The sequence below is a fragment of the Lolium rigidum genome, chromosome 1 (genome assembly GCF_022539505.1).
Source record: "Lolium rigidum isolate FL_2022 chromosome 1, APGP_CSIRO_Lrig_0.1, whole genome shotgun sequence".
Lineage (NCBI taxonomy): Eukaryota > Viridiplantae > Streptophyta > Magnoliopsida > Poales > Poaceae > Lolium > Lolium rigidum.
Genome location: NC_061508.1, coordinates 214,044,385 through 214,068,736, shown reverse-complemented (window position 1 = coordinate 214,068,736; position 24,352 = coordinate 214,044,385). Strand labels below are relative to the sequence as shown.

General features: G+C 45.4%; 2 protein-coding genes and 2 non-coding genes across 4 annotated transcripts; all 4 read left to right on the top strand.

Moving 5' to 3' along the window:
- The first annotated feature begins 4,061 nt into the window (after positions 1 to 4,061).
- Positions 4,062 to 4,349, top strand: LOC124654839 (auxin-induced protein 15A-like). Its single transcript, XM_047193827.1, has one exon. The coding sequence runs from the start codon at positions 4,062 to 4,064 to the stop codon at positions 4,347 to 4,349; it is 288 nt and encodes a 95-aa protein (XP_047049783.1).
- Positions 4,350 to 13,952: 9,603 nt separating this feature from the next.
- TRNAG-UCC lies at positions 13,953 to 14,024 on the top strand. Its single transcript has one exon. It is a non-coding gene; the product is annotated as a tRNA-Gly (tRNA).
- Positions 14,025 to 15,265: 1,241 nt separating this feature from the next.
- Positions 15,266 to 15,337, top strand: TRNAG-UCC. Its single transcript has one exon. It is a non-coding gene; the product is annotated as a tRNA-Gly (tRNA).
- A 1,767-nt stretch (positions 15,338 to 17,104) lies between these two features.
- LOC124654827 (auxin-induced protein 15A-like) lies at positions 17,105 to 17,410 on the top strand. Its single transcript, XM_047193817.1, has one exon. It carries the CDS (start codon positions 17,105 to 17,107, stop codon positions 17,408 to 17,410), a length of 306 nt encoding a protein of 101 aa, XP_047049773.1.
- The last annotated feature ends 6,942 nt before the right edge of the window (positions 17,411 to 24,352 follow it).

Below are 24,352 nucleotides of genomic sequence, written 5' to 3'. Positions count from 1 at the left end.
TTGTAGTGCACGACCCCACTCGTCAGCACGGAACGGCCAACTTAACGGATCCCTTCCGTCCGAGCTCCTTCTGCGGGTTTCAGACAAGGTCTTGGGGAAAACTGAGGAAAAACTAAGGAGCTGGGGAAAACTGAGCACAACTAAGGACCCGAGGGCACGAAAATAGAAATCCCTTTACTTTATTGTTGAGTCAGTTTACCTACTTCTTTCTATCTTAGAAGCAAACACTTGTGTTAACTGTGCATTGATTCTTACATGTTATATTGCTTTATGTTGACAAATATCCATGAGATATACATGTTGAAGTTAAAAGCAACTGCTGAAACTTATATCTTCCTTTGTGTTGCTTCAATGCCTTTACTTTGAATCTATTGCTTTATGAGTAACTCTTATGCAAGTCTTATTGATGCTTGTCTTGAAAGTATTATTCATGAAAAGTCTTTGCTATATGATTCATTTGTTTACTCATTGTCTTTACCATTGCTTTGAATCGCTGCATTCATCTCATATGCTTTACAATGTTATGATCAAGATTATGATAGCATGTCACTTCAGAAATTATCCTTGTTATCGTTTACCTACTCGAGGGCGAGTAGGAACTAAGCTTGGGGATGCTTGATACGTCTCAAACGTATCTATAATTTCTTATGTTCCATGCTACTTTTATGATGATACTCACATGTTTTATACACATTATATGTCGTTTTTATGCGTTTTCCGGAACTAACCTATTGACGAGATGCCGAAGTGCCAATTCATGTTTTCTGCTCTTTTTGGTTTCAGAAATCCTAGTAAGGAAATATTCTCGGAATTGGACGAAATCAACGCCCAGCACCTTAGAATCACACGAAGCTTCCAGAACACCCGAGAGCCACCGGAGGAGGGCCCCGTGGGCCCCGGATGATAGGTCGGCACGGCCAGGGGTGGGCCGCGCCCCCATCGTGTCGTCGCCTCGTCAGCCCTCCGACTCCGCCTCTTCGCCTATTTAAGCCTCCTCGACCTAAAACCTCGATACAGAAAAGCCACGGTACGAGAAACCTTCCAGAGCCGCCGCCATCGCGAAGCCAAGATCTGGGGGACAGGAGTCTCTGTTCCGGCACGCCGCCGGGACGAGGAAGTGCCCCCGGAAGGCATCTCCATCGACACCGCCGCCATCTTCATCACCGCTGCTGTCTCCCATGATGAGGGGGTAGTTCTCCATCGAGGCTAAGGGCTGTACCGGTAGCTATGTGGTTAATCTCTCTCCTATGTACTTCAATATAATGATCTCATGAGCTGCCTTACATGATTGAGATTCATATGAGTTTTGTATCACTATTTATCTATGTGTTACTCTAGTGATGTTATTAAAGTAGTCTATTCCTCCTCCACGGTGTAATGGTGACAGTGTGTGCATCGTGTAGTACTTGGCGTAGGTTATGATTGTGATCTCTTATAGATTATGAAGTTAACTATTACTATGATAGTATTGATGTGATCTATTCCTCCTTCATAGTGTGATGGTGACAGTGTGCATGCTATGTTAGTACTCGGTACAGATGTGTTGGTCTATCATGCACTCTAAGGTTATTTAAATATGAACATTGAATGTTGTGGAGCTTGTTAACTCCGGCATTGAGGTGCTCTTGTAGCCCTACACAATTAGTGGTGTTCATCATCCAACAAGAGAGTGTAGAGTGGTTTTATTATGTGATCAATGTTGAGAGTGTCCACTAGTGAAAGTAGGATCCCTAGGCCTTGTTTCTAAGCATCGAAACTCCGTTTATTTACTGTTCTGTTGCATGTTTACTCACTGCCATATTTTATTCAGATTGTTATTACCACTCATATACATCCATACTACTTGTATTTCACCATCTCTTCGCCGAACTAGTGCACCTATACATCTGACAAGTGTATTAGGTGTGTTGGGGACAGAAGAGACTTCTTGTATCGTGATTGCAGGGTTGCTTGAGAGGGATATCTTTGACCTCTTCCTCCCTGAGTTCGATAAACCTTTCGGTTTTTATTATTCCAGTATAATACTTTAATTTATCCTTTTAATTGATCCATAAACTGGAGAGTCTTGACCAATTTGAAAGATCGCTCGCTCAAGCCTTTTCCGGTATTGGCAACAACAAATAAAGCAAGCCGTTGGTGGCAAAAGATTAGGCTTTTCTCAACCGGAGGGGTGATCCACTTAAGGGAAATTTGCTGCTGTTCTACAAACATCTGCTTTTGGAGGCCCAACACTGTCTACAAGAATAGAAGCACCCGTAGACATCAAAGGCCCATTGCCGCATTTATGTTATTTCATCCCTATTTTCCTTTTTCCCATGCTAGATCCTATTGTAACACTCTATGATTTGACTGTAGATATATATCTTTATTCGGTAGGAAAATAAGATGCTGTAAAAACACACCATTCAGAGGCCGCTATTTCATACTGAAATTTGTGTAAGCTTTTTTTGTTAATAATAGGAAGTTTGTGTTTGGAAGATTTGTTTTATTGCAATGGGTTATCAGCTATTTTACCATTGTTTGGTGCAGTCATGGATCGCAACGTATTCATATTTTGTCAACAAAAAAAACGAATTGTTCATGCAATCATGCCCGAGGTTGCAGAATAAGATTTAAACAAATTTCAGAGAGGAACAAGTGTACAACGTAACATTTTTTCAAGAACAACAACATATTTCATTAATCGAAACAATTTAGCTTGTATTCTCTGCTCAGACTGGCTGACTTGAAGCAGATATAATTTGCATTTTTTGTTACAAAGTAAACGAGAATAACCCATCCAGGAAGCTTGATATAATATGCAATTTTTGATACTACAAATAGACTGCACAATTTTCAGTCTAAAAGAGATGATTAAACTGTCGATCTACAAACTCTCTTTAGTAGCTTCGTTTTAGAAAATGTAGTACAAGCTTGGACACACTGTTTCAGTTTTGCTAGCTCGAGTGTCAGTAACATTCAGCAACGACACCGGCCATGGCTTCCAAGCTGGCAGCCGGAGTCTCTATGCTGAAGACGTATCAGAATACCATCCGATAGATACATGAGCCCCCGGTTTTCCATCAGTCCCGTAATCATTCAATCCCAGCATAGAGAAATCAGGCGGGTATGGAGGCACGCAGGCTGCTGGGTCAAGAACTTTGGAGCATCCGTCGCATCCGCCCAAACACTCATGCAAATGATGCACCCCATGTGCCCCTTGGTCCATTCGAAAAAACGATGAACAATCCGAAAAATTTGCACACGACCTTCAGTTCTCTCAACAGACCGCAGCAATGGCCAATAAAAATATTTTCTAACAATTCTTACAAAATTATTACTTCGAAGATCCATGGATCTCGCTAAGGTGACCTGAGTCTTGTCAAGCGATCACCGTCTGAACATAACGGCGCAACGCCCAATCTGACGCAGAAGAACCCCAAGTCAAGCGTCTGGTGTTGCGTCACCGGAGAGAGTAGAGAGGATCGAGCGGCAGCCATGGCCCATGGCTGGAGCTGCCTCCCGACTCCCGAGCTGGTCGACGCTCACGCACCAACCAACTTCACCGTGCATATACATCTAGCAGGTACGATGCACTCGTGCCGCGCGCCGCCTCGCGAGTCGCGACACACTGGCCCGCCCATTCATCTCCGCCCATTCTAACTTGATTAGACAGATAGCAGATAGATATTCAGAATTCAAATATAGTACTGTACTACTGTATCCTAATTTGATTAGATCGATAGATATTCAGATACGTATAGGAGCAGTACGCTCATCATGTGCCATGTCCAGCTCCAGCTTAGCAAGGAGAAACGGCCACACAACTAGTTGCAGCGCATGCCATACGCCACTACTGACCAGATCAGCTCACCCCACACTCCCACAGCTGCTTGATTGCCTAAAGGTTGGCTCCTATATAGCAGTAGTATCTCCACGCTGATCGATGCCGAGCTATAAATACGGAGCTAGCCTCGACTCCCACCACACTCTTCATCACCATCGCTGATCATTCTCCTGCAACTGAAACAACACCAAACCATCAGCTCAGTCTTGCTCGTAGTGTGAATTGAAGGAGATCAATGGCTGGGAAGCTGTACCACCTCATGTCGAGGCTGCACATGGCGAGGAGCCGATCATCGTCCGCGGCTGACGTGCCGAGAGGGCACTTCGCGGTGTACGTCGGGGAGCAGCGGAAGCGGTTCGTGATCCCGACGGCTTACCTGAGGAACCCGTCCTTCCTGGTGCTGCTCAAGAGGGTGGAGGAAGAGTTCGGCTTTGACCACCCTGCCGCCGGCGGCCTCACCATCCCTTGTTCGGAGGGCGACTTCGCCGACATCGTCGGCTCCGCAGCCGTGGATCACCACTAGCTGCAGCTCAGCTGACCACACCGGCGCCGGCGCATGCATCGGCCGGTCCAGCCATTGATATGATTAGTTGATTAGTGATTAATAGATTGTTTTAGGATGAATGCATACATTTGTCTCTAGCTGAGTATTGCCTTTTGCTTGAACCCTGTAAATTATGATCGAAGGGATAAGAAAATTCCGATGTTCACGTCTGGTCACATTTCTATTTTCCTGACGATGCTAATTTGCTGACCGTCTCATTACATTTCTATTTAGCTAAGGATTAATTGTTGTTCGGGTAGAAGATGGCACTGGTAGTTCATGTACTATGGCGTTGGCGTCTGCTTGAATCCTTGAACCCCTTGTAAATTAGTTGATGTACTAATTTTCTGAAGGTCTCATTACATTTCTCTGTAACTAAGGATTAACTCCTTGCAAATTATATTGATGGGAATAAGTAAAGTCTGCTCTTATCGTCTTATCAAATTGCAATTTCCTTCGGATCGATCTGACATTTTTCTATTTTGCCAGAGGACAAAGGTTTTGGTTCGTAGCATTGATATTGACATTATCATGCTTCAGTGAGGTAATATGGAGCACACTTACAGACCTACTTAATCGCATTCAGTGTCAGCGGTTCAGTTCACATGTCAGCTCACTAGCCCACTTCACGATTCTCCCTGACTGACAGTAGTATTTTACAACGTCATAGTAGCATGATAGACGGTACTTCAGATTCAGAATACATCATTCTTTGTTAGTCTACTTCAGGTGCCATGGGGTTCAGATTCAGAGTAAGAGTTCTCAGAACTAGAGGACAGACAGTGATTTATTTTCCAAGATAGATGAAGATGGCTTAATCATGTCCTCTTGGCAGCCATGAAATAGATGCAAGGTATTATGGTGTTAAAATGCGAACTCGGTTATATTATTCCCATAAGTTGGGCATCCACTACGGCACTACTGTGCCAAGCGTTTTGCCGAGCTGAAGCAAGAGCCCCTGGTTTCCAGAAATGAGCAGTTGTATCAAGAATTCACATGACACATAATGAGCTTTGAGCTGGCAGATGATGTACAATATTCTATACCTATCTTGCTGTTTATTAAGCCCATAGTTTTGCCGGTGCAAAACTATATCACTCATTACACATTTCAGTGGTGATATGCTCTCTTGCAAGGCTCCAACTGTCAAGCAGTGTAACGAGCACAGTCCAAGATACATGCCAGCTAGGTCGCGCCATATTATTTTTTAAACGGAAGCAAAAACTTTGCTCCAATCTATTATTTAAGATGGAGTTTGAAAAAATAAAAAGTAGAAGATAAAATCACAAGGCAATTTGTCTCACGGCATCAGGTCACTGGAACGTTTGGTTTGGTACCCGCCATCACCCAAAGTTTAGCTTATCTCTTAATCTTGTTGAGGATGGCTAAAGGAGGGGCGTGCTTGTTATGGAAGACGCCTGCATTGCGCTAGTTCCAAAATTTTCATGAAGTAAGCAAAGCAAGATTCAGAGTTGATCCATACGCCATCTTAATCCACCATCTATCATAAGGTCGGCCATTGTTGAATATAAAGAGCATCAAGCCAGACCCAATCTTTGATGAAACCCCAAATGAGATTGTGTAGCGGCAATTAGCATAGGGGGCAAACTCCACAATTCGGTCATCCACGTTTTGCTAACCGGTCGGCCATCCAAAGCCTGTTTTTTTACGACGAACCAAACATATAATTTTATATTTGGTGGTGCCTAAACCTTCCACACCGTTTCATTCATGTTGGTACATGTGACCCCAAGGAATTACGCCTTGTAGGCCGCTGCCATCATGTATTCCCCATTTGAGGATAGCTTCCAAGTTATGTTGTCCTCCACTTTGCTCTCGAGTTGGACATGAGTAAGTTGCATCCAAAGCTCGGCGTATTGAGCGGCGTGGTTGAAGGGGACAACTTCATTCATGTTGATCTTGCCAATCCAAGCATTGTTCTTCATGGTTTTCTTGATACTCCATGGCTTCGATCTCTTGGATATCGAGAAAATTAGAAGTGAAATGTCCTTCTAAGCCTTCCCATGTAGCCAAGGAGCTTCCCAAAAGGGAGTTGTTTGCTCATTGCCGACCTTGATGGAGGTGGTGGTATAGAATAAGCTCATGTCCTCGGGGGTGCAAGGATTTTCCGAAGCCATCGAAATTTTATTGTTATGATTTGACTCTAGCCATTGCCAACTCAATCTTAGTGCCCTTGCAAACTTATCATTGTGGAGGACACCAAGGCCTCCGAGCACCTTGGGACGACAAACCGTTTCCCGATTTACTTTGCATTGTACGCTGGTGGTTTTGTCCTTAACTGACAAAAACAAAGGCCCTCTATAACTTGTTGATATAAGCAATGGTGCCCGGAGGTACAATAACGAGTGTCAAGTGATAGATGGCTTGGGGATATAATCACCGATGTAACTAGAGCGGTGCGACCGGCTGTGGTGACTATATTTCCATCTGAAGTTACTAATTTCCGGGCGACCTTGTTCTTAAGACGTTGAAAAATCACTCTCAGCCAAGAAAAAGAATAGAACTAAACCAATTTCCATTCCTAACCGGCCGGGTCGGCATCAAGTGATAGATGGCTTGGGGGTATAATAACCGATGTAACCAAAGCGATGTGACCGGCTGTGATGACTATATTTCCATTTCAAGTTACTAAATTCCGGGCGACCTTGTTCTTAAGACGTTGAAAATTCACTCTCGATCGAGAAAAGTAAAAAGAACTAAACCAATTTCCATGCCTAACTGGCTGGGTCGGCATCAACATAAAACTATACGTCTCCAGAGACCCAAATTTGCACAGCATAGGCTGAAAAAATGTGCAACTTGGTTGAATGATTAAGCCTGAGTATTTTTAAAATTTTAAACCGAGAACGAGAGGGCAGACAGGCTTTGCCGTGGTGCTGTCCGAATGGCACGCAGAGCACTCAATTTGTAACGTTCTTGTGTACCACAACTGTGTGCCGATCTAATCTAGCGGCCGGCAGATTCAGACTTGACACACGAGTAATGGCTCATGTGAACTGGATCATACACCGAACCCTCCCGCCTCCGTGCATGAATAGACAGCGATTGTCGTTTGTCAACTTGGTATTGAAGGGACAAGTAGGCATCTGCACAGTGGTCGATTGCCACTGCAGTTCTCGTTTTGGACGGTGATCTGCCTCTCCTCCGGGAAGAAATGAGCGGCAATGCGTTCATGGGGGGGGGGGGGGGGGTACTTGTGTTTAGAGCTCCGGGTTATTAGCTTCGTGTTAAGTACTTTCCTAAGGATTACTACCTTTATGCTTCATGTAAATTAAGCTCTAAGACGATGAGAATGGCGATACGTAGACAGAGCTACACATTGGCTGTTTTTTGAATCTATGAAAAAATCATTTTAGACATATCAAAAAAAATTGAAAAAAAATCATGATCTAGATAATATTGCAATCTACAAATGTATAAATTTCTAGAATGAAATATGTCATATTTTGGACTCAACAAAATTAATAATTCTTGATTTCATCATTGGTGAATAATAATAAATAGTACACTATAATCTAGATTTTGCTATTTTGTGAGATTTTGTCATTTTTACTGAGGGCAAAAAATACCGTATTTCTATCTGAAAAATTACACATTGATAGATTCCAACATTCTCTATATCAATATTTTTTCAGAATTTTCTGGAACTACAAAATCAAAAGTTCTAAAAAAATTGAGAAAAAAAGGAAACCGGGCTTCATATAGCCCCGGCTACAAAAGAGTTTTCCCTCTCCTGTTGTAAGTTCCTCAAATAAAATCGACCCGATTCCGCTGATATGTATTGAGCCGCTTGTGAGCAAATGTGGGGGAGATTTTCTAAAGAGTGTGCATGCGATTAGCTTCTTCTTTCAATGTGTCAGCTATCCTAGGCACTGAAACAAACCAATTTGTGTGTTGCTTCTTTTATCAAACAACAAAGATCGATGCTCTCTGTACTTCTGCTTTATTAATAAAAATGTCAAGTCTTTTGCCTCTTTAAACCCTTTTCCTGCACATATCCGCTCTATCTTCTTTGCTAGCAGCCAAGCTGTTAACGTTTTATTGTCTTCCGCCCTTCTGGCTTCTGAAACAAGGGAAAATACTCATCATTTTTATTGATTAAGGTGAAGTTTCAAGGGATCTTACAAACCAAGTCATTTGATCTTGACAAAAACAACCAAGGACAAAATACAAATTAACCTACTCGCGGCATAATGTTAGTAATTGTCTTGTCCCCAACTAAACTCCAGATTGTAGCCTCTTCTTTGATCTTTCAGCTGTTCATAAACACCGACTCATTTGTTTTCCTTTCAAACTTCCCATGAGACAAACACTGTGAGGGAAGCTAGGGCATTCCTTGATTGACTCCATTTGTGAATAGCTCCTCTCCACCAATTTTTCATTCTCTGAAAGGTGACCTAATCTTGTGGTTGAATAGAACGAGACCAAGCCATGCCTTTGTTAGATGTATATATCTGTATATTGTAGTTTCCCCATATGTTAGGGGGCTTCCTGCATATTTCCACCTGTACGTGTACTATATATTGTGGCCTTTGGCCCCCTGATAATACAACAAGCATATTTCCCTAACATGGTATCAGAGCCAAAATCGATTCTCTAATTTCCCCGGTCGACGCTTGCTTGTTCGTCTCCGTCGTCGCCCGTCCGTCCTCCCTCGATATTGCCTCGTCTCCAGATCGCCAGGAGTGCCTCGAAGTCCCGATCTCTCCTGCCTCGACCCCTGCCTCGACGCCCCGATTCGCAAGCGCCAGGCCCGACTTCGGCCCGACGCCCCGACGCTGATCTCCTTCAGCCCGACGCCGATCTTCCCCGGCCTCCACCTCCGTTCCCGGCCGCCACCTCTGTTCCAGGCCGCCGCTCCCATCCGATCCGAGCCGGCCCCGCTCCAAATCGCCCCGTGCGTGGCCGCCTCCCCGCGCGTGGCGCTCCTTGTTCTGCTCCCGCGTGTTTCCCAGATCGCGCGTGGCCGCTGCTTTTTCCAATCTGCTGGATCGGCCCGTGCGTGTCTGTGTTGACTTTCAGCTGAGGTAAAAAAAAAAAAGCAAAAAAAAAAGCAAAAAAAAAAGCAAAAAAAAAAAGCAAAAAAAAAATGAAAAAAATGAAAAAAACTATGTCTTCCGCTGATCCCGCCCCTTCTTTGGGCCCACCTTCGGTACTTGGTATTTGTCCGCTGTCTCCGTGTATGACGGCTAGTCATTCTTCGTCGCCGTTTGCGGCCTCTTCCCGCGGCTCTGCCCGCGCTTCACCGACTCCGTCTACGTCGGCTCACCGCTCTATACCGACTTTTGCGGCCTCTTCATGCGGCTCGCGCCGCGCTCCGCCGACTTTGTCTCCCTCGACCTGCCGTTCTACATCGACTTTTGCGGCCTCTTCACGCGGCTCTGTCCGCGCTTCGCTGACTTCGTCTACGTCGGCCCGCCGCTCTACATCGACTTTTGCGGCCTCTTCCTGCGGTTATGGCCGCGCTTCGTCGACTCCGTCTGCGTCGGCCTGCCGCTCTACACCGACTTTCGCGGCCTCTTCACGTGGTTATGACCGCGCTTTGCCGAACCTGTCTTCATCGGCATGTTGCTCTCCGCCGCCCCCTTTGGTGGCCTCTGTGCGTGTGGCTGATAGCTCCTCGTCGGCACCTGATTGTACGTCGACCTCTCCAGTCGCGCCCCTCTCTGCGCATGAGATAGCGCAGCTTCACCGCCTGCTTGATGCTTGGGATTCCGGTTTACGTCGGCAGCCTCGCGGTCCGAGTCTCCGCCCTCGTCCTTATTGCACCCACCGTGGCAAGGTTGGCCACACTTCTTCCACCTGTTTGGACGCGGGATCCCGGCTTACGTCGGCAGTTCCGGGATCATCGGCGGTCGGCTCTTCGGGATCTTCTGCGGCTTGCACTCTCCGATCGGGACATTCTCGTGGGTCTTCGTGGTCCGCTCGCTACTACGGACTCTTCCTCGCCGGGCGCTCGCTGGTTCCGTGACCGGCTCTTCCGGCACTCGCGCGACCACCGGTTCTACACGGTCGGTACGTCCCCGTGGTATCCGGATTCCGGAGCTTCCTTTCATATGACCTCCGAGTCTTCTATTCCGTCCGATCTTCGGTCTCTTATTTCTCCCGTCCGTGTTGTCACGGCTGATGGTACCTCTATTCCTGTTTCTAGTAGAGGCACCCTTTCTACTCCCTCTTTCTCTCGTCCCTGATGTTTCTTATGTTCCTCGCCTTCGGATGAACCTTTTCTCTCGCTAGCCAGCTCACCGATTCTGGTTGTCGCGTCATTCTTGACGCCGAGTCTTGTGCGGTTCGGGATCGTCGCACACGGGCCCTGGTTGGAGCTGGCCCTCGTAGCCGTAAGTCTCCGGGGCTTTGGGAGTTAGGACGGCTTCGTGTCCCTTCCGCTGCCACTCCATCTGCCGCTTCTCCTCCGGTTGTTGCCTCTGTCACCGGCTCTTTTCAGCAGTGGCATCATCGTCTTGGTCACCTTTGTGACTCTCGCCTGTCGTCTTTGGTTCATCGTGGCCTTCCGGGGTCCGTCTCTGGAGATGGGTCGTTACATCGTCGGGGCTGTAGGTTAGGCAAACAGATTCAGCTTCCTTATCCTACTAGTGTGTCTTTCTCTCGGCGACCGTTCGATTTAGTCCATTCGGATGTTTGGGGTCCGGCTCCCTTCGCTTCGAAAGGGGGCCATCGATACTATATCTTATTCATTGATGATTTTTCACGGTACACTCGGGTGTTTTTCATGCACTCTCGCAGTGAGGTGCTCTCTATTTATCGGCGTTTTGCGGCCATGGTCCGCACTCGCATTCCTCACCCATTCGTGTGTTCCGTGCTGATTCTGCCGGTGAGTATATCTCCCGAGCACCTTCGTGGTGTCCTTGCCGAGGAGGGCACCCTCGCTCGGTTTTCTTGTCCCGGCGCGCATGCTCAAAATGGCGTCGCCGAGCGTAAGCATCGTCATCTTCTTGAGACAACCCGTGCTATGATGATTGCTTCTTCTCTTCCGCCACATTTCGGGCTGAGGTCTGTTGCTACGTCGGCCCACCTCATTAACATTCAGCCTTCCGCTGCTCTACAGGGTGGCATTCCTCTCGAGCGTCTCTCCGGTGTTTCTCCGGACTACTCGACTCTCCGTTCATTTGGTTGCGTCTCGCTATGTCCTTCGCCTCCTCGTGAACGCACCAAACTAACCGCTCGATCCGTTGAGTGTGTTTTTCTCGGATACGATGATGAGCATAAGGGCTATCGCTGTTGGGACCCCGTAGGTCGTCGGATGCGCATCTCTCGTGACGTCACGTTTGATGAGACGCGTCCCTTCTATCCTCGCCCCACCTCGGGTACTTACCCGGTGGATGATATCTCTTTTCTTCTTTTTCCGGATGCACCCCTGCTGTTCCTCCTCCCCTCCCTCCTACTTCGATGCGCCCCCTCGGCGCCATCCTCTCGTTCGTCTAGTCCACCTAGTACTCCTCGTTCTCCCGGCTTCGGCTCCTTCCGATGCTCGTCCCTTCTTCCTCTTCTTCCGATGACTTGTCTTCTGCAGATGAGCTTCCCCTTCACGGCCCGTGCGTCGGCGTCGTGCTCCAGCTCGTTACTCTCCTAGTCGGTATGGTCTCTCTCGTCGTTTCCGAGCCGACTTCTTATCGGGATGCCGAGCGTCATCCCGAATGGCAGCTTGCCATGGCCGAGGAGATTGCTGCGCTTGAGCGCACCGGCACTTGGGATCTTGTTTCTCCCCCTTCAGGTGTTCGTCCTATCACGTGTAAGTGGGTCTATAAAATTAAGACTCGCTCGATGGATCTCTTGAGCGCTATAAAGCGCGTCTTGTGGCTCGTGGCTTTCGGCAGGAGCACGGGCGTGACTATGATGAGACTTTTGCCCTCGTGGCTCATATGACTACCGTGCGTACCCTTCTTGCTGTTGCTTTCGTTCGCCGCCGGTCCGTCTCCCAGCCTTGATGTTCGAATGCTTTTCTTAATGGCGAGTTGAGTGAGGAGGTTTACATGCAGCCTCCTCCCGGGTATTCTCGTTCCCGATGGGATGGTTTGTCGTCTTCGACGTTCTCTCTATGGTCTCAAACAGGCCCCTCGTGCCTCGGTTTGAGCGCTTCGCCTCTGTGGTGACTGCCGCTGGTTTCTCTCCTAGTCTTCATGATCCGAGCACTTTTCGTTCACACTTCTCCTCGTGGACGTACTCTTCTTCTTCTTTATGTTGATGATATGATCATTACCGGTTATGATCCCGAGTATATTGCCTTCGTCAAGGCTCGTCTTCGTGATCAGTTTCTTATGACCGATCTTGGTCCTCTTCGCTATTTTCTTGGCATTGAGGTTTCCTCCACTTCGATGGCTTTTCTATCTCTCAGGAAAAGTATATTCAGGATCTTCTTGCTCGTGCTGCTCTTGGGGATGAGCGCAGAGTCGATACTGCTATGGAGCTTAATGTTAAGCTTCGTCCTACTGATGGTGATCCTCTTCCTGATCCCACCCGTTATCGCCATCTTGTTGGGAGTCTTGTTTATCTTGCTGTCACTCGTCCTGATATTTCTTATCCTGTTCATATTCCGAGTCGGCTTGTCTCAGCTCCTACCACCTGTTCACTATAGTCATCTCCTCCGTGTTCTACGTTACCTTCGTGGCACGATCACTCATCGCCTTTTCTTTCCCCGTTCCAGCTCTCTCCAGCTCCAGTGCTATTCGGATGCTACGTGGGCGAGTGATCCTACGGATCGTCGTTCACTTTCTTCTTACTGTGTGTTTCTTGGTGGTTCGCTTGTTGCTTGGAAGACGAAGAAACAGGTCGCAGTTTCCCGTTCGAGTGTTGAGGCTGAGTTGCGGGCTATGGCTTTGTTGATTGCTGAGGTGACTTGGTTACGGTGGTTGCTTGCAGATTTTGGGGTCTCTGTTACGACACCCACTCCACTTTTGTCCGACAAGTACAGGTGCTATCGAGTATTGCACGTGATCCGGTCAAGCATGAGCTGACCAAGCATATTGGTGTTGATGCTTTTACACACGTGCTCGAGTGCAGGATGATGTTGTTGCGGTTCATTATGTGCCTTCAGATTTGCAGTTGGCGGATTTCTTTACGAAGGCACGGACTCGAGCGCAAGCATGATTTCTTACTCTCCAAACTCAGTGTTGTGGATCCACCATGAGTTTGAGGGGGATGTTAGATGTATATATCTGTATATTGTAGTTTCCCCATATGTTAGGGGGCTTCCTGCATATTTTCACCTGTACGTGTACTATATATTGTGGCCTTTGGCCCCCTGATAATACAACAAGCATATTTCCCTAACAGCCTTTAGAGATGACCAAATGCAAATAGTGAAATGGCAATTGAAAAGGAGCCGATTCTTGCACCACTGGTTGTGGTGCTCACTCTAAGATATGTGTTCACTAACCACTACTAGTTGCAATTTAGTACTTCAAAAATTTCCTGCTCTCACGAAATTATTACAGTTTTGTGGAAATTCTCAACTCTGACAATCAGCCTTGGGTTCAGTGTGAATAAGCTAACTTGGTGATTTTATTGACTAATTAGCAGCGTTTTGATTAATCCGTCAACACAGCGTCTGTAGTCCAACGGTTAGGATAATTGCCTTCCAAGCAATAGACCCGGGTTCCACTCCCGGCAGACGCAGTTTTGTCTGTGATTTGTGTCTGATGTATAATATGTTTTCGCTAGTGAATTTTTTCCCCATCAATTTGACTGTCGTTGTTGGGTTTTTTGCTTATTTTTCCTTCAATTTGATTGCCGTAGTTTGCTTATTTTGTATATGCATGTGCTGGTAAATTTTTCCCCTTCAATTTGACCTTCGTTGTTGGGTTTTTTTTTTGCTTATTTTTCCTTCAATTTGATTGCCGTAGTTTGCTTCTTTTGTCCTCCAATACAATTACCGTTCTTCGCCTTTTCTTCGTCCAAACAAAAGGACAAAATGCACCAATCTTGATCAAAGATGAGACATTTAAATTAGAACGGAGAAAGTACAAAAGATTGCTATAATGTTGTTATTGGTTTTTTTCCTTCAATTTGATTGCTGTAGTTTGCTTATTTTGTATATGCATGTGCTAGTAAATTTTTCCCCTTCAATTTGACTTTCGTTGTTGGGTTTTTTTTTTTTTTTTGCTTATTTTTCCTTCAATTTGATTGTCGTAGTTTGCTTATTTTTTTCCTCCAATACGATCGTCTTTGTTCGCCTTTTCTTCTTGCAAACAGAAGGACAAAAGGCACCAATATTGATCAAAGATGAGACATTTAAATTAGAACGGAGAAAGTACTAAAGATTACTATTACTATCGTAGTTGGTTTTTCTTGCTTATTTTTCCTTCAATTTGATTGCCGTAGTTTGCTTATCTTGTACTCCAATGCGATCGTCGTTGTTCGCATTTTCTTCTTCCAAATAGAAGGACAAAATGCACCGATCTTGATCAAAGATGAGACATTTAATTTAGAACAGAGAAAGTACTAAAGATTAGTATTACACTTCAGGTTAAGTTTTTAGGCTTCCTGTTAATTAAGATCAAAGATAAATAAATCTGCTCATCTTCTTTGCTAGCATTAGCAACCAGCTTATTATAATTTTATTGCCTTGTGCCTTTCTCATTTCCCATCGGAGTAATAACCTTTGTCGTGGCCGCTCACTCTAAGATATTTGCTCACTAACAATTACTGGTTGCAATTTAGAACTTAAAAACTGTTAACTCTGGCAATCGGCCTTGAAATTTGGTGTGAATATGGTGTGAAATTTTCATTCTTCCTTGTATAAAAACATGTATGCATTTGGTGTATTCTCGAAAAAAGAGAGGGACATGGTGTGAAAAACTAAATTGGGCAGTATACTTAGATAAATTAAAGTAATCCCTGATCAGTATTTCATCGCAGCGTCTGTAGTCCAACGGTTAGGATAATTGCCTTCCAAGCAATAGACCCGGGTTCGACTCCCGGCAGACGCATTTTCTATCTCTTTCTCTGGTTTTACCGTAGTACATAGCAATTGATCTCACTCTCCAGTTGTTTTGCTCCTCTCATTTTTTCCTTCAGTTTGATTGTCGTTTTGGCTTTGTTTGCTTATTATTTGCCTTCCATTTTCTCTGGTTTTACTGTAGTACATGCATAGCAATCGAGCTCACTGTCCAGTTCTTTTGTTCCTCTCATTTTTTTTTCCTTCAGTTTGATCGTCGTTTTTGCTTTGTTTGCTTTTTTTTTTTGCCTTCAATTTGATAGCCGTTGTTGGCTTTTTTTTTTTTGCTTCTTCGAACCAGAAGGACAAAATGCACTGTAATCCGTGCAACTCGGTGACCAAAAATATCTATCCATCCACCTCAAAAGTCCAGAGACGAACAATCTGCCAGAAAAGCTTGCCGGATCATGTGCCTGATCTCGCCGGCAACCCGCATGTTCGTGCAGCTGATCTCGTTCGCCGCATGGCTCGCCGCGCCTCAGCCGGGACGAGACGATCCGTCGCCCACGCGAGGCGCGCACAGCGCGCTGCGCGATTCCTGGCCGCAGAAGCGGGTGGCCCTAGACGATGCCGTGGGCGCCATGGACGATGCCGTGGGCCGCTGCCGATCAAATTCTTGACGCCGGAGGTGTCCATTGGGGCAGCCTCCATCGCTGTCTGAACCCCTCTCTATCCACTCACCGGTCCTTGATCTCAGTCCCCGATCGCGCTTATCGGTCGTAAGTTCTTGCTAATCCGCCATTGCTGGCGCCGAATGATTGAGTTCAAATCCACGAGCGGTCAAGCACATGAGGATGGATCGACGCCCATTCGGCAGTGTCTCCGTCCCTGGGCAATTGTACACGAGCTGAATTCGCCATGGATGCCGCTTGTGGGGTCGCGCCCATTTGTATTGTCCAGTTGTCGCCGCAGCTGCAGAGGCTGCAACTTGGCTTGAGAACGCATCGATCGCGAGGGAGCAGGCGTTGGATCGCTGTGACGCGAACACACGACAGCCACAGGTTCTTAATTCTGAAGCGGGTTATGCATGTCCAGCATGACTATATCATTCGAATCGAGGCCGCATCTTGTGTTCATCATCGGAAACTTTGAGCAATTCCTTGACGAATGAAATGAATCCCAGCAACAGATCTTCCCAGTTCGTGTCACTCCGGAGGTGAACTGTTATATGAGTATTTGCCACACTACTTTGCTGTCAAAGAATGTAGGTTAGACGTATGTGCTAATTGGTTTTGGCCCTATGGTTTATGATCGAGACCAACCCAGAGCCGATATGTTCAGTTTTAAGTCTGTCTCAAATGATAACCTTATGTGAAATGCCAATTCGTCACTTCAAAAGCACACATAACTACTCAACAAGAAACGATATGAGAACCCAACTTGAGACCATTCCAGTGTCCATATTAGCCGCACATGTCATCTCAAGTGGACTCATCCTAACGAGAAAGCTACAGGCCTGAGAACACTCATGTGCCAGTGTTCCTTGGTCATCAACACACACGAAACAGAACAAATTAATTCCACTTCAGGAGGTTTAACAACTGACAGCACACAGAAAAATATACTAGTTCTCCACTACTATATATAGCAACAGCATTGTTGAGCTGCTGCAAACTGCAACACAAAGCTAGCCACCACTCATCCACACTCACACTGACACTAGCTAGCTAGTTTGACGGCTGAAGCAAATACTGCAAATCCTCTAGTACAAGTAGCTAAGCTGCTAGCACCATTTTCGAGCGAGGTGAATGTCATTGCCATGGGCGGGAAGCTGCAGCAGCTGATGTCGAGGCTCCACCTGGCCAAGGGCGGAGGCGGGAGGGGCGGCGCCGCCGTGCCGAGGGGCCACTTCGCGGTGTACGTTGGCGAGTCCAGGGCGCGGTTCGTGGTGCCCACGGCGTACCTCAGGCACCCAGCGTTCGTGGCGCTCCTGGAGAGCGTGGAGGAGGAGTTCGGCTTCGACCACCACGGCGGCTCCGGAATCACCATACCGTGCTCCGAGAGGGACTTCGTCGAGCTCGTCGGCAGCCTGGGCTCGTCGTCACCGTCGTCGTGGCGGCATTGATTGCGTTTCTTCCTCGCCGTCGACGAGGAGATCTTGTTCATTTTCCTTTTTTTCGTGGCAGTGGCACTATGTACATAGCTGTCTTTTACCGTCGTGGCAAGTCTGCATGCATGCGCCAATGTTCTAAATTCAGGCATTCTGGAGCAGCTAGTGGAATGCTTTTTTATTACGACGGGCCATGTTTCGATCCGATGGATCTGATCCGTATTTAAGTCCAAATATAGGATAGATGGATTTAAAATGATACTGTATTTGAATTTCATGGGGAACAACCGAAATTTTGTTTAAAACTGGAACACTGAGTTCGGTATGAACTAGTAGAAAAAGGAATTTATTTTTGTTTCAAGCTGGGGTTAGAAATAATTGCTCATTAAGAATAACATTAACACATGTGCTGATCACGTGCACCTAATCATCATCAATATATGGTGATTAGATTAACTTACGGGTACATGAAGAATTTTACATGTCTGCTCAACGCAGGCATGGTGTAACCCATGATGTGGTCGAAGAAGATGTGCAGCAGTGCCGACGGCACTACCCTCCTGGTAGTCGGCAGTGGTCATCGGTCTTCACCTCTCTTAGCACCTCAATTGGATCTAGGTTCTGGACATGACTTTTTATGTAGATTGTTAGTTTACACCAGAAGAGTCATTTCCCTTTTATACTTAGGCGCTAAAGAGATGGGACGGGGACCAAGTTGTTAATATTTGTTGCCTCCAATTAGGGCGAGTACGTGGGATTCTCTATTTTCTTTTAGTTTGTTACAACTTACAAGTGACATATCAAACTCCAACATTCTCCTCCCTTGATTGCAAGGTTAACAAACATCATAGATATCACTCTTAATAAAAATAATATACCAAAATAAAGTGTTGCAATGGCCAATAAAATGTCATTGAACCTCTTTATACACAATACATCATTATATCGAAATGGAAAACATAAGACTTCATGAGAGTTGGTTTATTTGGCGGTTCTTATATCCAGGATCAAAAGGCCTCCCATCAACCCACGCCTGCAGCATAATCATGAAATGAGTGATAAGCCTCCGAGAAACTGATCTGTAGAACATACAAATTGTATGTATGTGCTTAACGTTAAAAACTTGATCCTGAATTCTATCTTTCACAACATGAAACATAGTGTCAATGATCTTGGCAACACCATTTAACTTGTTACTCACATGGACGACCGCGTCGCATCTCATAACGTAGTGAGTGGGATTTAAAATGTTTCTACAACCTTAAGTACGGGAATAACTATTTGACATACTACATGCCCGGTGGCATCTTAACATGTCACATAATAGTTTGCATCATTATGATGCCATTAATGCCATTTTGAAGCTTTTCCACGATATAACTCCACATGCGAGAGTGGGGATTTAATATTAAGTGGAAACCTTAATATCTACACACCTCACATAAACAATGTCTAATAACCCATAATATTGAGGATACCATATTTCTTATTTGTGAGCATGCATACTTTATTGCCTTGCATGTTGAAATGACAAGATGTCGCCTAGAGAAGGTGGGGGTAAATAAGTGTTTCAAAAATAATTACAAGTTTGTCTGGAAAGAATGAAGAATTAAACTAACATTTATTCTACAAGTGCAAAACCTAAATAAGTTAGGTTCAACTAGGTGCACCAACAAAAACTTAAACTAACCATGATAGTACAAGATATATATACGTAAAAAGCAAGATATAAATACTCTTAGAATGCACTGCATGTGCATGCTACTGAAGTCGTTGCTGCCGCATCTTCCGCAAACCCATCTTTAGGAAAGAAATCTCCACATAAACATTTTTAGACCTTATGTTGAAGCCACCACGATGCTAGACAACGCCACCGCCCTACGCATGTCCAACATGTCGTGTTCTCCGTCGAGACCCTGTTGCGCCACGCTGATGCATGTAAAATACATACATGAACTTTGTAGTTTATTGTGTCAAGATCGGTATTATTATGCAACTTTATTATATTTATTTCTACTAACCTATTAATAGTTGTAAAAGTGCACAATTCTTGTTTTATACTTTTTTGTGTATAAAATAGGAAAATATGGAAGAAACCAGTTATTATGGTGAAATCTCGAGTTTCCTCAAATCTACCCCTGCAGAACACTTTTCAAAATATGACACGTAAATCTCCGAAGACAACGTCCAATGAAAAAGTTGGTAACACAAAGTTGTAGGAAATTTTCTGAGCATGCTTCTAGATAAAAAAATTCGTCCCAAACGGACAACATAAGCTCATTTGAAGCCCAATTACTGCAGAGTCCAGATGTAATTTCGTGATTCCAAAAGTTGGTGACGTGATTGATACAAACTCTTGCCATACTTGATGGCATTGGCCAAGCCACGGCTTTATGAACTCATAAAGGACAGATGGGGGGGTCCTAGGAAGGTTCCAGAGGTGTCCAAGAACCCTTGGATCAAAGGGGCATCAATCCCATGGCCTAGGTTGCATCTCCACCTCTATATATTGAGGGGAAACCCTATTTTTGCAAGAATTCACCCATAGCCATGAAATTCTTCCTCCTCGGAAACCGCCAAGGAGGGGAATATTCTCCTAAAGATCAACACCATGGCCAAAGAAGAAGAAGGGGCAAGGTGCCTCCGCCCCTAGGGCAGCCGCCGCCCTAGGAGGGGCGTCGGGGCGCCGCCGCCTCCTCCATGTCGGCGCCGCCTCTCCCCATGGGGAGGCACATCTCCATCACCATTTACAACAACTTACCATCATCTCCCACTGTAATCTCTTGACAAACATGATTTATGATGCAATATATTGTTTTTCCCATGACCTATTGTATATCTATGTTGATGTTTGAGTAGTGACTTGTTTATGGAATTTATGATATAGTTTGTTGTTGGTTGCATACAAGTATATGTTATCTTCTCTGATGATCTTGTTGTACTAACATATGAGTGAACACATATGTTACGGATTCACAAGGTTGTCACCTTTGCATGTTGATAGGATGAGGGATAGCCAGAGTTTGACAGAAACCGAATCCCAAGTCTTAGAGATACATGTTGTATTAATTCATGGTTAATCAACGGGGGTATTGTCATGGGGACCTTATATCTAAATGTGGTGGTTGGCCTTGGGATCAATCACTACGGGTGCATTTGCTCATGTATATGGTTGCACCTATTCATGGCTCCTCCTTAGAAGAAACAATAAAAAACACTATCTCTATGCTTCACTAATTGTGACAACCAAACAAATGAAATAGCAATTTGCTTAAGCACTTGCTCCCTCGGGTTATCCACCTCCACTTCACTAGATCCATTTTACTTGCACTAGTTTACCTGTACTATTTGCATCCAAAAACTTTATTCTTTTCTAGTTAGTACAAAAAAAAACAACCACACACAGACTATAGTTCCTAGTTTTGCATAGAAGGCCATATAAGTAGGTTATAGGGATTTAGAGAATAGATAGTTTACCTTCAGCTTCTCGTGGGTTCGACAGTCAAATACTTATCAAATTGTACTACGGCCGATGATCCCTTCCACTTGGGGGTTATCACACGCCACCGAGACTCATCGTAGTCGATGCACTAGAAACAACTCGGTTCTTCATGAAACCATCCATTGGTCGCTCTCTGTGATGCACGCCTCCAGATTGATTGATATCCCCAAGGGGGCACGACATAGCAGCATCGCCATCATTAGATCCATGAATATGTGGTTTTTACTGAAGGGTAGCAGAAGGAGTTGCGAGCTTCAGCTCAATGATGCCTTCAAGAACGCAAAATATGTCGCCATCACCGCCTCCGGGCAAAGGTCGAAACATAGGATTTTCACCCGGATGTGCCACACCATGTATCCGTCCAGCAGCTTGTGCATCAGGAGCGACCAAGACGAGCACCTCCAGCGGAAGGAGGAGGCCACACCATGTCCACTTTCCTGTCGACGAGACCTCTCCGGCCACCACCACACAGAGGCAAGACGCCACAGGAACGGATGAGGGCTAGGGGACCCACCGACCACCACCAAGCGTGGCTGCGCCGCCTAGTGCGCCAGATCTACACGCGCGCGGTCGCCCCCACCACTAGTCATTGAGCACCGCCCGACCACTGTATCTTGCTGCCATGGCGATCTACTGCGCAGGTTCATCGCGCCACCTCCACCGTCTGTCGCATCGCCTCTAGAGCCCAATCCCAAGTTGGACCACGCTGTGACCATGGAAGAGAGGATGAAAAGGATCCTCCGCCGGCCAGGCTTCGCCTGGTCGCGCCTTGTGGAGGCGGCGAGGAGGAGGGATGGGGTGCTGGCGACAAACAAGATTAGGGTTCCCTCTCGGTGGCCACACGGGGGGCGATGCATGAGGGATGAGAGCGAGACGGCTCCGCTCTTGACATTAAGTAGCAAATCATAAAAATATCAGTTGCAACCTATGTTGCAATTCAAGGTTAGCACAAATCACGACGCAATTCCATGGACTGATTTTGACTTTAGAGGGGGTCTTGTGAAATAAAAGTTGGTTTTGGGTTGAGTTTTTGCAATAATTCGGGTTTCATTACTTGTCACATCAGCAAATGTGAAGTAGCTCCAGTGACCGGTGATGGCCCTCTCACTCGTATTCGGGGAGCCTAAGGGCCCGTTTGGTAGCCTGGGCTGAAAATCTGCACCACTGCGCCAAGGAGAAGACCCCCCCCCCCCCCCCCCATGTGAATTCCAGATGGGCCACAGGCCAGAAAATCCCTTTTGTTAGGTAACCCATGAAGCCATTTTCTGCACCGGATAGGGAAGCTAGCCCCCATTGTTTGGTTGCCTGCAGAAACGCCTTTCTGCCCAAGTGGTGCAACGCACACCTTGTTTGGTTGCAGACATGAACGTGTTGTGGTAACCCTTACCATTTAAGTGGTGAGGTTACCCAGTAATGCAAACTTCATAACAACACATTCAGCAACATTCAGTTCATCAAAAGATGTTGACAATACACATCAACTAGTTACCGTACGGGGCGATGCATTACGAGTAAAGCAACTGTACTTCATGATGTTGATGATGGCTACTAGCAACGCCAAAAAGATCTTGATACGTTGGGATTCCAAGTGCAGTGTGTTGTATCAGCAGAGTAGCTTCCCCACAAGGGTGACTCGAGGGTTCATAACGAACCCTCGGGGAACTGGACAAAGAGTATTATCTTCTCTCTTCTTCTAGCAATCCTGCAAGTAAAATAAAAGCCTTGTGTCCCCAACTCCACCGTGTGGTTGTCAAGCACAAGGTTTCGCGTAAGTAAATAAATACAAGTAAAAATAAAGCGAATAAAACTAGATTAAATAAAGTAACTAAGTAAAAACGGTAAAGGGGTTGATTGTTTTTGGTGTTTTGTATGTAAATAAGAAAAGTAAATATTTTTGTATTTTAGGATTAAAATAATGCAGTAAATAGAAAACAAGATAAAGGCAATATAAAGGTGTTTCTTATGATAAAAAGTGGACCGGGGTTCATGGGTTCACTTGACTATATTCTCTCTTTTAATTTGTAGTGGACAAATAGTAATTCATCAATGAGATATGAAGATGCAAAATAATAATATGAGTAAGATAAGCATTCGTATGGGCATCACGTCCTCACATAAAGATGATGCATGCAACACGTCTCTCTTATACTCCACAAGAAAGGGAAAACTCCATGCAATCTTGTATTAAGAATTAACACATCATAGCAATAAGTACTTTGACATGATGTTTGAATATCAAATGTGCTACCTTGAACCAACAAGATCATCACTACTGTCACGTGACGAACATAGCACATGCATTCACTTTATCCCTAGTGAGGTAAAAAAAGAAAATGCAAAGCAATAATAGATCATGGATTTATTGTCACTATCCAATCACTAAAATCATGCTACTCCATCTAATACACACATCACCCCACACACGCTCTTGCATAGATGTTGGATCAGAACAAATATTTAAGAACGACGTATATAATATGCATCTATCAATACATATTACACATAATACGATCAGATCTCATAGAATAAGGATCCACCACATAGGTATTACAAATATGGCCATGTCATGTGAGGCAGCTCATATGGCACTAAGAACTATGAAGAACATGCGAGAAATAGATCAAGCTACTGCCACATACCCGTAGTCTAGAGATGGACTACTCTCCCTTGATCATGGTGATGATGATGAAGACGTTGGAGAAGGTGGAGATCCCTCCGACGGTGATCCCGGGGGAGTTTCTCCTTCAATTTTCACTGTTGCAGCCTCCGTTTTTGTATTTCTATATTTCTACGGCGCTCCCCTCCCTAGAACTCTTCGGGGCCATATATATAGTGATTTTTAGGTTAAAATACGTCGGTGGGCGAAAAGATCACGCGGTTTCAATGATCGACGGCTGAAAGAGGCTGGGTGGCGCGCCCTACCTTGCTGGACGCGCTACCTATGCTCTTTTGGGCCTCAGGCCTCTCCAGGTGTGGTTGCAGGGCCCAGAGTGCTTCTCCCGATGAAAAAATGATGCTCCAAAAATCTCAGGTCAATTTGACACCGTATAGGTCTCTGAAAGTGAAAAATACACAAAACAGGGTTTTCCTGTTCTGCAGAGTTATAAACCAAATAAAGGGGGTCATTGGTAAATCCCCATAAATCAATGTAAAACATGGTATTATCATCATATATGTTGCAAATATGTGGGAATTCAATATGATAAAGGACAAAGTTCATGTATGCATTTTACATGCATCAGATGCATCACAGGTTCATCACATGAGGGCTTAGTATATACCACCTCGAACAAGTTCATTATTACAGATCGGGGATCAGGTTCAAGCAAGTTCTAGCTAATGGAGGGATATGAGAGCACTTCTCAAGATCAGCAGATCATGAAGAAGGAAGCAGAAGCACTAAGCAGGAAACTGCTTGCATAGCCAGGTCCTAAGCCAGGTCGCGCTCTCCGATG